General features: G+C 44.0%; 1 protein-coding gene across 7 annotated transcripts in view; it reads right to left on the reverse strand.

Annotated features, from left to right (window-relative positions):
• Positions 1-12915, reverse strand: part of Gpatch8 (G-patch domain containing 8) — a 73031-nt gene that overhangs the window by 19556 nt on the left and 40560 nt on the right. For 4 of the 7 annotated variants that reach the window (XM_063251701.1, XM_063251702.1, XM_063251703.1 and 1 more), the window contains 2 exons: positions 6148-6215; positions 5555-5641 (listed from right to left, as the gene is read on the reverse strand). In XM_063251701.1, coding sequence (XP_063107771.1) covers positions 5555-5641; positions 6148-6215 — 155 coding nt within the window. Of the gene's footprint in view, positions 1-5554; positions 5642-6147; positions 6216-8196; positions 8242-12915 lie in introns of all 7 variants that reach the window. The other 3 variants (XM_063251704.1, XM_063251705.1, XM_013148155.2) reach the window with 1 other exon arrangement.

Below are 12915 nucleotides of genomic sequence, written 5' to 3' on the forward strand. Positions count from 1 at the left end.
TAGTGATTACCTGCTTCTATGTATTATTATTTTTTTATTTTCAAATCTATTCATCTGGGGATTGAACTCACAACCTTGTGCTTGCCAGAGAAGCACTTATGCCACTGAGCTAAATCCCCAGCCCTCAAATCTACTATAAAGAGAAAAAAATTAAAAAATCTCAAGACACAGTCATTGGGGTAACAGTGGTATATACACTGCACATTGTGTATGTAAACCAAAGGTCTATTTTACGCTCTTCTTGGAGCTGCTAGGAGTAGTGGGTGTGTACCTGGCATCACAGCATTTGGGGAACCAAGACAGGAGAGCCAGGTTCCAGATAAATATTCTAACTGCAAAGCAGGAAGGAGTAAGTGGGGGACACAGTGTGAGCACCCTTCAACTCTAGTACTACAAGAACAAAAGCTCACTAAACATTTATTCACTTCCAATCTCAAGTTACTGCTTTGTGAACTGATTTTTGATCCCATGAAAAATTCTTACACAAAGTTTATTTTATGCTTACCTAAGTTCTGTTTTCTGCATTTGTTTATGTCTGAGGCCTTCGTGCTGAAGTCCCTCCCCTTCTGAAGTGTGTCCTTTATTATACTTGTTTAATCAGTGTTCATTTCCCTTTTTTTTGGATACTGGAGATCGAACCCATGACCTTGCGCTTGCTAGGCAGATGCTATACCTCGGAGCTATACCCCAACCCTTTCATGTTCATCTTCATGGCACTCACCTGTCTGAAAACGCTTTTGTTCGCCCTCATGTGTGAAAGCCACTTTAGCTGGTGTGTAACTTTAGGCTGCCAGGTGCTTCTCTGCACATGTGAACCCATGATATTCCATTTCAAAACGTGGCTTCTGAGGAGTCTGCCCCTGCAATGCCTAGGGAGCAAATCATGTGCTCACGGGATTCTAAGGTCTCTGTGACACTAGCATTCAAGAATTTCAAAAGGATGTGTTCATATAGGGTTTCTTTTTATTTCCTCATTGTAGGATTCTTCAGGCTTCTCCCATTTGTATTTGGGCATTTTTCTTTTTTGTAGTGGAGGTTAAAGCCAGGCCCACTCAGGAAGCACCCTCCCACTGAGCTGCATGTCCAGTCCTTTTTTAGTGAATGGTTTATTTTGGACGATAGCTTTGCTAAACACAATGTGCTCAGGGCTGGCCATGGATTTTCAACCCTTGTGCCTCAGCCTCCCAGTAAATGGGCACTATTGCTTTTTCATTTTTGAGACAGGTTTAGCTGTGTAGTTCAGGCTGGCCTTGAACTATGTAGCCGAAGGTGGCCTCTAAATTCAGTGATCCTCCTGCCTGAGCTTCCCAAGTGCTGGGATTACAGGTGTGTGCCACCATACCAGACAAAAAATTCTAGTCTTTGTGTTACAACTTTTCATTTTACAGCCCATACTTTCTAACCTCTCTTTTTCTAGTTCCTTTTGTATCTATTAAGCAGTGAGAATCACAAGTCTGGGGTCACTCTTCCACCAGATTCACCACTCATGATTCCAGGCCACCTGGTAAGTCTGGATCTTGAATTCTAGGTGTGATCTAGGCCTATTTCACTGCACCTCCTTCTTTCTTGTCTTGCCCACTCTCTCAAAGATTAATTAAGTTTCTTATTTTAATCCAGCCATTTGCATTGTTTTTAGTATAACTGGACAAAATATTGTTAATGCTTAAGGATCTTCAGCTGTAAACCTTAGAAACAATTCTTTAGTTAGTGTGTAGCTCAGTGGCATGGCAGTTGTCTAGCATGTATGAGGCCCTGTGTTTGATCCCCGGCACAGGAAAAAAAGTTAATTCTTGATTTCAAAGCATATATTTTGCCACTCAAATTCAATGTGACAGGGTTTCTGGGAAGATGGCACAGTAGTAAGCAACAGAGAAAGAACCATTCCAAGTTCTGATGTCCAGACCTACAATACAGCAACATGAAGAAGAAGAGGGAGGTGGGTCCCATGGGCACAGAAAGGATTTAAATTGAGACTTGAAGCCCATGGAGAGAGATAAAAAGAAAGCAAAACTAATGCCTGGAGCAGTGGCCCTGTCAGCCGGGGAAAAGCAGTAAGGAAGTAATGCAGTCCCATACCCTGTGAACCAGTAGAGGCCCTGTTGGCCACAGAGTGCAGCAATGAAGTTGTGCAGCCCTGCTGTGAGCCAGCAGAGGCCTGCTGGCTGGGGAGAAGCAGCAAGATAGCCATGTAGCCTCTTTGTGCTGGTGGAGGTCCTGTTGGCTGGGCAGAACCAGCAAGGAAGCTGCTTTTGCCTCCTCTTCCCCTGTCACTATAAGCTACTGGACGTGACACAGGCTGAGATAATAACTAAAGGAAGCAACCTGACATTTACCTTGTTTGACTGACCCTGCAAGCCTGGGGCCAGTAGTCTGAGCAACTATTTAGAGGATTGCAATACAGTAACTACTGTGGATTTCCTACTGTCCTATGACTGTTTTTGTTTCATTTTACAGTTGTTTCACTGCCTTTCAAAAAAAAAATTTTAATGTAACACTAAAAATGATGCTATTTGAAAAGGAACTAAAAATATAAATTCACCTTTCAAATTTGCCTTAGAAAATATAACTTTCCAAGACTCAGACAGAAGCGAAACCATGCCCTCCTGTAAAGCAGGCTCTGCCACCCAGATGGGAAAGAGCCTCAGTCAGAGGAAACTATGAATTCCTATGAGCCAGCCGCTACACGGGCTAAAAAAGAGAGGAATATCCCCCCAACCTTCCCTGCTGATTTGGAGGACTCAAGGTGAGATGATAGCAAATGAGGGGAAGAGAACAGCTTAATGCTTGTATTGTTCGGTTGACTCTGCAGCCCTGGGGTTGGTGGTCTGGGCATCTACCTGGAGGACGGCAGTGTGCACTGTGGCAACTGTAGGGATTTCCTCCTGTCTTGTTTTTGAAATCTAGTGTTTTGTTTCATTTTACTGTTTTGTTTTATACCTGTATCTGGTAACCTGAACAACTGTTTTGAAGATAACAATGTGCAATACTGTTCTGTTTTACTTTGTTCCAATTTTATTTTAGTCAATGTTATGTTTTGATTGGTTTTATTGTTTGTTTTGGTTTGATTTTGCTATGTCTAATGGTATAAACGACTACTGTGAAGACATAGATATATTATGTGGCCAGTGCTGATTTCCTGTTGTCCTGTTTTATGTTTTGTACCACTGTCACTGCTTTTTTTCTTTTTTGTATTGGGGCTTGAACTCACAACCTTATGCTTAAATTCCTGGCCTCACTGCTTTGTTTTGATTGGTTTTATTCTGTTTTGTTTGTTGGTTTTTTTTTTTTTTTTTTTGGTCTTTTTGAGACAGGGTCTCACTATGCAGTTCAGGCTGACCTTGAGCTCACTTTGTAGCCCAGGCTAGTCTCAAACTCGAAAGGATTCTCCCACCTCAGCCTCCTGAGTGCTGGGATTACAGTCGTGAGCCACCATGCCCAGCTTGGGTTTTATTCTCTTTAAAACAAAAACAAAACAAAACAAAAGAAAAGAAAAAAAGAAAGAAAATATAACTTTTCAAACTAGTACCCCTGCCCCGCCCAAAGGAAAACACATCTGTAATCAAACCAAGTATCTGCAAATACCATGGTTTACCAGTGAGGAGGAGAAGCATTTGATGACAGCCCAGCAGGACGCCCAATGAACAGCAAGTGCTGCTGCCACTGTTTGCAACCAGTAACAGCACTGCACTTCCAACAGTACAGGGCAAGTATTCTTCAAATCTGGCACATACAGGTGGAAAAAGTGACCACAGGCTTCAAGGAGGCTCACATGGCACATATATACAGTGTGCAAGAGGAGCCCGTGAATTATAAGACATGAACTATACCACACAGCAACCACTACCTTTAGGCTCCTTTACTTCTTGCTAGAGTAATGATGAGGAGTAAAGCTGTCTTCTCCACTTGGAAGCCAGTTCCAGATGTGCACTTCCTCTGCATTATCTATAACTACTTACACAAGCTGAACATCCCCTGGTTCTATGATACACCCAATGTATAAACAAACCAAAGAGCACAGGAAAGAAAGAGGGAGATGGAGCTTTTGCAAACAGAAGGGGAAGTAAAGAACTCAGATGAGTTGTCCACCCACCAACTCCTCACGATGAATGTAATCTTTAGATATTGCAAACATGGACTAACAAAAATAAAAAACAAGAAAAAGTCAATCAAGAGAACACCGAAAACTCAAAACACAGCAAACACCTTTAAGTCTCAAAGAGCAGTAACAGATCTCTGATTCTTTGATTTTTCAAGTCTGAAAACAGATTTTCTTTTCTTTTCTTTTTAAAGACAGGGTCTCACTAAGTAGCCCAAGCTAGCATGCAATTCTTATCCTCCTGTCTCAGCCTTCTGAGTGCTGGAATTATATCCTGTGACATTATACCTGACTGTATTTAATAATCTTAATTGTTTGTCTTTTATCTTCTAATTTTATGGTAGAGATTATGTACACTGTAGTATCTTGGAAAGTAAGTTCCCTGGTCAGTCTTCAATTATTTTATTTTATTTTAGACAGGGTCTTGCTATGTAGTTCAGCCTGGAGTTATAATCAGCATGTAACCTAGGTTGGCCTCGAACTTGGCAATCTCCCTGCCTCAGCCTCCCAAATGCAAGGATTATGGGCGTGCATCACCACACCTACCTTAGAAATTAACATTTTCTAAATTGCAGTTTTATTTTCTTTTTTTTGTTCTTCTCCTTATGTAGTCTGGCCTGGCCTTGAACTTACCTGATGATCCTCTAATGCAGTGGCTAAACTAGTTTTCTGTAATTAGTAACGCTCTGCATTTTTTTTTTTTTTTTTTTTTTTTGAGACAGGGTCTCACTGTAGTTTGTGCTGACCCAGTATTTACTATGTAGCCCAGGCTGGCCTCAAACTCTCAAGTGACCCTCCTGCCTCAGTCTCCCGAGTGCTGGGGCTATTTTTTTGTTTGTTTTGCTTTTTTCTGGTACCAGGGATAGAATGCACAACCTCACACTTGCCAGGCAGGCGCTTATGCTGCTGAGCTAAATCCCCAGCCCCATTAATTCCTTTTTAAAAAGGCACACTGAAAGAAAAATCCAACTCAATTCTTCTATAAAATTTCTGCTTTAGAATTGAGTTTAATTAGCAATAAAAAAAACCCTCTCAAATATTATTCTTGAAACACCCAACCATTCTGAAAACTAAGACATGCCAAGCCAAGCTGCGTAAGTGTCTTCAAGCTCTCACAGACTCTTAGCTTTTCCTGGGGTGGGTGCTGGGGACTCAGTCCCAGGCCCTGTGCCTGATGGACAAACACTACATTGTGGGGTTCCACCAAGCGCTGTAGTGACACCTGCCACTGTGGCTACTATTTAACCACTTGTGCACCATGCAGTGTGACTTCACATGTCACTCACAGAAGCTTCTCAACAGACCACTAAGGAGGTATTTGCTCCTAGGTGTGGCAGCAGCAGTAAACAGGGAACAGGGAAGAAACAGAAAGGAGACCTGCCATACTGAGCCTCAGCCCGGGTGCAAAGGTGTAGGATGCAGGAGGCAGGTGCCCTCACGGGAAGGGGGTTTACACACCTTGTACTTCTGCCTAAGCTCTTCTGTGTCCTCCTTTTCCACTTCTAGGACACGGCGCCGTTCGGTAGCATCTTCAGCATAATCAAGCTTGACAAAAACATACAGTTAATTTTCCTTCCCAAGGAACCACAAGACTAGCTACAGAAAAGTCACGTGCTTATAAAGTCAACTAATGCTGCTCCATGAAGAATTTGCATGTCCTGCTCAGGCCTTCCTCAATGGGGTGCTGTCATCCCAGGAAAAGAACATGCAGAATAGTTGTTAATCCTTGTGTGCTGGTGGCTTCCTTTTAATAAGACTTCAGTTCTATGTTCACTGGCATGTGAACAATGGGAATGGAGAAAATACAGGACAACTGAAAGCAGATGTCGCAGATGACAGCTGCAAAAGACCCTTCTAGCATGCACCTGTCCCAGGAGTGAAGCAGCACCAATGCTCTTATGTGCCTCACACAGCACTAACTGAGAATACAAAATACATTTTTTAATTGTGCAAAGGAAAATAACAAAACCATATTCCACCTGGTCAGTGTTTCCTGGATCTAAAGCTACCACCAATCCCAGACAGTCCATGAACCAAGAAGAACTGCTCACCTCCATCTCCATGCGGCCCATGCCCATGACGTCATACTTGACAACGATGGGGATCGGGTCGGTTCTCCCTGTAACAGGAACACACAGCCAGGGTCAGACGCAGTCGAGCTAACACTATGGTACACATTAGGCTGGGTGGTTAGAGATCTTGCCTTGGAGTGCAGAGACCAGAAAGCTACAGTGAACCAAACACAGCCATTCTCACAGCTTACACACAGCCTCTTCTGTCTTGGCTTAAGCCAGTGATGCTATGCCCACAGCTTCCCCTCTAGAGTGTCCAGCTCTCAAAGGCCAACTGAGCTGGTAACTAGTGCAAGGTAGTGCTGAACAGTGGCCCCAGGAGACTCATGTTGCAAACCTTCCGGAGTTCCTTTTTAAATGACTCCTGAGTATTTCTCAAGAATCACTCCACTCCATCCATTGACATCCTCCTCGCACTCTGAAACCCTTCAACTGACAGGCTTAAACAGGAAAGCTTACTGTCAAATGTGAAACAGTAAACCTTTGGAATCACACATGCATCAGCAAGTTTAACTTTCTGATGGCTCCTTTTTCTTTTTTTTGAGACAGGGTCTCACTATGCAGTTCAGGCTGGTCTCAAACTCACAGTGATCCTCCTGCCTCAATCTTGGTAGTGCCCAGGGCTGAGATTACAGGACTGCCACCACACCCCCAGGCGATGCTTTCTGAAGATAAGTAAAAAGCAAGTTGTCCTTAGGGACAAAGCAGTTTTACTTTTAACCTAGTGCTCCAGGTCCCATTTACCAGAGAGCATTTAATGTTGGCTGTGATGATAGTAAGCTGTGAAAAGGACTAGTTGCGAAGAAAATTGACTTTAAACTAATTGATCTATGCTGGAAAAAATTTAAATAAATATATATTTAATCCACTCATAACCAGCCAAACAAAGCAAAATGGGGCAGACAAGCACTTTACTACCACAGCTGTTTTACATCACAACTTGCGAGGGCATTGTGATGTAAGCCCACTGAGAAGGGACTTACCTTACACCAAGTGCGTTTTTCCTGAGAAAACACAGGGCTCACTTCCCTCATCCCCTCAGACTGATGTGGACAATTGGTTTTTGTTGTTATACACACATAAATATTATACCTTTGGGCTAGAAACTGAGTTTTACCAGGCTGAATCTCAAGCACTATTCCCCCTAAAAAAGCCATGATCATGACTGGTTTATGTCTCGCAGAAAAAACAAACTGTTTTCCAAAAGGGCTGCAGTCATTTGCATTAGTTGCTCTGTACTTGCAGGATTTAATTTTCTGTCTTTAAAACACAATGAAAAACAAATCCAGAAGTTTATCTACTTATCACCAATACCACACTGCTTTTAAACAGATGAGGAATGGTTAGCGTAATTTAAAAATCTGTTTAAAGAAAATGGGGGGGGTGCTTCTCAGCACAGCCCTTTCCAATACAGCGACGCTGCCTCTTGCCCAATGGTATAATAACTCCACGTGACTGCGATCTTTAGCAAAAGGACCAAATTATAGACGGGTTATAAAAATGACTTCCTAGATACAGTATCACTTTCATAATGTCTCAGGGATTTACTGGTGAAAACAAAAGGTCCAATGAAGGAATCGGAAATGTCCAATTTACTTTCTTTTTGGTATTGTTTTGTTCTGTGAAAATTTGTTCTGTAAGAAGAAAGTTTTGGTACACATCTTTACCTTTGTAAACCCCTGTAATAAACTGCATTAGTACTTTTGCCCTATAAGGCAGTCAAAGTCTTAAAAATTTACTTGTAAATTGCAGTAGCAAGTGCTAGTGCCCATTACATTGGGGAAATTAAGTTTTTGACAATATTAGAATTTAATGTTTTAACTGATTTCTTTGGCAGTTTCTAACACAAACAGATACATCCATTAACAGTTCCCTTCGATGAACAAGGGTCAGACAAGTTGCAGAAGGAAAGGAAAGGAAAATGAAATAGACCAAGCAGAAGGATGAAGGCTACAACAGAGAAAGGAAGCCTAACATATTGGTGCACTGATGACAAAAGAGGAATTCAGTCTGAAAATAAAAAATTACCACTGCTAAGTTTACCATCACCACAACAAGTCCAGGGTCATAATGCTGCAAAAAAGAAACACCATTTGTTAGGTGGCAACCATGAGGGTGGGCAACAGGCCTTCCAGCAGGCAGGCAGGCTGGGGCCGTACCAGGGGCTGTCCCTCCCGTCCCAGCCAGGACAGAGGAGAGGGTTCCTGAGGCAGCAGCATGGCTGTGTGAGGTGTCTGTGCTGCTGCCCAGAGCAGGAACGACTTTCTCCTCCATACGCAGGGGTGGGGCAGGCCAGGGCAGGCAGTGGGGTTCCTGCCAGGAACTAGCTCTAGCTTCCAACCTCTCGGGCACTTGCCTGGAAAATCCGGGTTCGGGACCCAAGAAGGAATTTGGCCCTAAGTCACATCAAAGATGGGATCAGACCGAGTGGGCAGTGATTCATTGGCTTCTTTAAAAAACCCAAGGAGGGAGGGGACCACTTTCAAAATGTGTGAAATCAAAGCCTAGAAGGCCCTCCCAGTGGACAGCCTCCGTACTCCCACCATGGGCCTAGAAACCTTAGTGTAGCAGTGCCCTGCGCTCCACTCCCTCTTCTGGCAGACCCCTCAGTCCTGCCAGCACCCTTTTGAGCTTCCCACAGTGACAATGCCAGCTTCAAAGGAACATCAGGTCCTGCCCACACTGTCCTCAGGTGGGGAGAGCTCGGCAGGCACACATCCCACGGTGCTCCACATGCCCCATACCCACACACATAGCCGATACCATGCCACACGCCCCTGCACGCACACCCCAACCCCACCACATACAGCCTACAGCCCCACACACAACACACTAAACACACATCCACTACACTGTGCTCACACACCACACACAACACCAAAGCCCAACTTTCCACACCACATACACAGTACATCCACCATACCCCGACACCTCACATGTACACCACACACCAAACAACACAGCTCACACCAAAGCCTCCAACTCCCCCACAATGCAGTTCAGTTCTCGATCTCCCGTCTACCAATGCGAAGCCCCATGTAAAGAACAGCACTCAAGGCCTGAGCAGCAACCTGAGGGGCCACTTCAGAAAATGGGGCAGCAACAGAATGTCTAGTCATAGGTGCTTTTTACAAAACTCAACTCTAAAGGACACAAATGAATTAAATCCAGGTTTCCTATTTCTTTTTAAGCCTGGCAAGTATTAAGTGAATTATTTAAAAAAAAGTTTTCTTGTGTATTTTACTACCAACTCTGACACAACACTAAATTCTGTCAAAGAAAATGGCCTACAGACACGGTCTTCAGACGCTATGACCACAGCCTGGCCAGCCGGTGACAGGGATTAAAAAAATGAAAACCACAGAACACAGGCCAAATCCACAACACACCAATATATTTTTTTTTCTTTTTTCTTTTTCCTTTTTATCGGTACCGAGGATCAAACTCACGACTGCCTGCTTGCAAGGCAGGCGCTTATGCCACTGAGCTAAATCCCCAGCCCCAACACACCAATATTTTAAAAAAAAATAGTAATCGAGGTAAAAGAACACGTCACTATCGATGTAGTCACCTAACAGAAAAGCTGGTATTCACTTTCTAAACCCAAACTTTGTTTTATTAATCAGTGAGAATTTAGCTGTCTGTACTTCTCAATTTGTTTTGTGGGGCTTGTAAGCACTCTACTACTGAACACACCCTCAGCTCTGCCCACATTTGAAAGGTAGCCTGACTTCTACCATGATAGAAGTCCCTAAATGCTGCTGTAACAGGTCTTGCTAAGGGACGGGCAAGCATGAGGTCCCAACCTCCATTCTTGGTACAAAAATAAAAAACAATAAACAAACAGGTCCTGCTAAAATGCAAAGGCATTATGATTTATAAAGAACGAATGAGATCAAGCAGAACAGGACATGGTACACACTTTAGGCCCAACTGCTGAGGAGACTGAAGTGGGAGGCATTATGATTTATAAAGAATGAATGAGATCAAGCAGAACAGCGTATGGTACACATGTTAGGCCCAACTGCTGAGGAGACTGAAGTGGTAGGATCATTTGATGGTGACAGGTGGCAACACTAGGCTGTCTCACTTGTGTGCACGTGCACACACATGCACACACACACACACTGCCAAAAGCAAAACGCAAAACCACCACAACAAAAACCATGAGAACTCAATGACTATCCACAGCCAGTCCATCTCTGAGAACCATCTCTCAATAATGCATTCTGATTTTGAACAATCAAGGAAGTATCAATCCATGGATTGGACCCAAAACCTGACCATAGGGAAACACAGAGACTAAGCAGGAAGAAAACATGAAAAGATGATCTGAAGAAAGCAGACACATGATAGACCTCCCTGTGGAACTAGCAGCCCTGAGAGGCGCATGATGCCAGCCCCGAGGGCCATTTAGCACATGCAGCCCTGCCCAGGCCGCAGACACAACAAACCTCAATCCCTACGAGTCTCAAAACACTGCTCTGGGCACCAGCACACAGCAGTGACTTAAGACTGATCCTAAAGCAGAAGTAAAAAGTCATCAAAAGGTGACAAAATTCACTTCTAAAAGACCCCAACTGATAGCGACCATTAACCTCCCTTGACACACTGCTTGCTTGCTTCCTTTTGTTCTTTGGAGACAGGGTCTCATTGCGTAGCCCAGGCTGGCCTCCAGCCCATAGAAGTCCTTCTGCATCATTCAAAAGTTCTTACTGCAAGCATCAGAGAGAGGAAGAGGCCACTGCCTGCATGCCAGCCTGTGTGTTGGTGCGTCCCTGTACCCACTGAACAGGGACTTCACGGCTCTAGGGCGTGAGGAGAAAGCAGTGTGCTTACAAACTGTAGTTCTACTTCTGCAATTTCTCGTGAACTACAGTTTGGAACAGCTTATTAACAATGATTAATTTCAAAAATCATTCAGATTTTTGGGGGTGGGTATCTGGAGTCAAACTCGGGACCTTGTACTTTGTCAGGCAGGCACCTGCTGCTGAGCTATATCCCCAGTCCACAGGTATTTTTCTTTTCTTTTTGGTGATACCAGGGATCTCACTCACGACCTCACGCTTGCCAGGCAGGTGCTTATGCCACTGAGCTAAATCCCCAGACCAGGTAGTTTTCTTAGTTACCTTAATATACAACCCCTGCTACCTCCTAGGAAACACCAACCAGAAACACACAGCACAGTAATTATACCTGAGGGTTACAAGTTACATTCTTTTTTCTTTAAAGACATTTGGGCTCAAAATAGAGTTCAAATCATCCAGCTCTACAAAAACTACTTCATATTCTTGCCATGGGCTATTTAGAAACCTACAGAACAAGCAGGCAAATGTAACTTTCAACAGAAACATGTTAAGGACAGAAGTGTACTTGTGATCTAAAGGATTCTCCATCTGACACTTTACACAATTATTCCAGTTGGCTTGCAGGGTGAAACACGTCCATCTCACAGCAGCAGGAACAGGGACACAGAGGTGGTAAACACAAAAGGGTCAAGGAGTCAGGGTGTGAGGTGCTCCCCAGCCCAGAGCCCTCAGGAGCAATGGGGAGACTCACGCTACTTTCCAGAGAAGAGTAACCTACCCAAGTCCGCACTTTCCCGAGATGAGGCTGGGTTAATTACCCTACTTGCTGAAGCTAACTCGTGCTAACCTCTACACTGAAATCAATTTATTTTTAAATGGGAAAGACAACTGAGTAAGTATGATCTTGGGGTATTATTGTCCCAAACATAAGGCCAAGAAAAAACGGAAAAATAAAAAGTCCTTGAAGGCAGGGGGCAGGCATCTGTCCCTTGCATTTTCCTGATGCCTGTACCCTGAGCAGCAAAAACAAGTGGGGACTTGGCGGGAACTGTCCAGTGTGTGGGGGGAAGCAACACTGCAGTGCTTTCCTACTCACCACCAAGGGACACTGCTGATTTACTTCTAGCCCTGAGCCAACCATACGACTGTATCTCAGAAAATACAAACTAAACTAACAACCAACTAACTACCTGAGCCTTGCACTATGGTTCTGCAGAGGCTCCTTTAATTTAGTCTATCGTTTGTCACCCACTATCAGGGAAATCGCTATCACATTTTAAGGAAGAAAAAACAAAACAAAACAGAATTTACACATACTGTCTAATGGAAATTTTTTAAAAACTGAAATTAGAGCTGATCAGGTGTGCATGCTCCAGCAGGCTAGGACACGAAGGTCTCCAGTTCTCCAGCAACTCTGTGCAATACCACCCGTCTGCAAAAAGGTTGGGGATACGGCTCAGTATAAAGGCCCCAGGAGTTAACCCTCAGTATGGGAAAGGAAATCTTAACCAAAAATTGGTCTAGGTGCAAGGAAGCAGCTCAGTAGTAGGCTCAGCACAAGAGAAGGCCTGAATTTGAGCCCCAATACCTTCACAGGAGGGAGGAAGTCAGATGTCCTAGAGGCTTTCAGTCATGGAAAAACACCTCACTTAGGCCCTCACAGCAACGATGTCTTGCCAGCTGTGTGAAGGTGTACGCCTGTCACCTCAGCACTCTGCAAGGCTGAGGCTGAAAGGTTGACCCTGGGTAACTTAGTGAGATGGTCTCAAAATAAAATACAGAAGAAGACTGGGGACGCAGCTAGGTGTGGAGGCCGTGGGTTCGTTCTCAAATTGGGGGTAAGGGAGGTGATACCCTGGACCCAGGGGATCTGAAAGAGGGGATTTTTTGTTTGTTTTTTGGGTACAGGGAATCGAACTTCATGCTTGCCAGGCAGGTA

The sequence above is a fragment of the Cavia porcellus genome, unplaced genomic scaffold (genome assembly GCF_034190915.1).
Source record: "Cavia porcellus strain 051 isolate PalLab524CR breed Dunkin Hartley unplaced genomic scaffold, mCavPor4.1 scaffold_6, whole genome shotgun sequence".
Classification (NCBI taxonomy): Eukaryota; Metazoa; Chordata; class Mammalia; order Rodentia; family Caviidae; genus Cavia; species Cavia porcellus.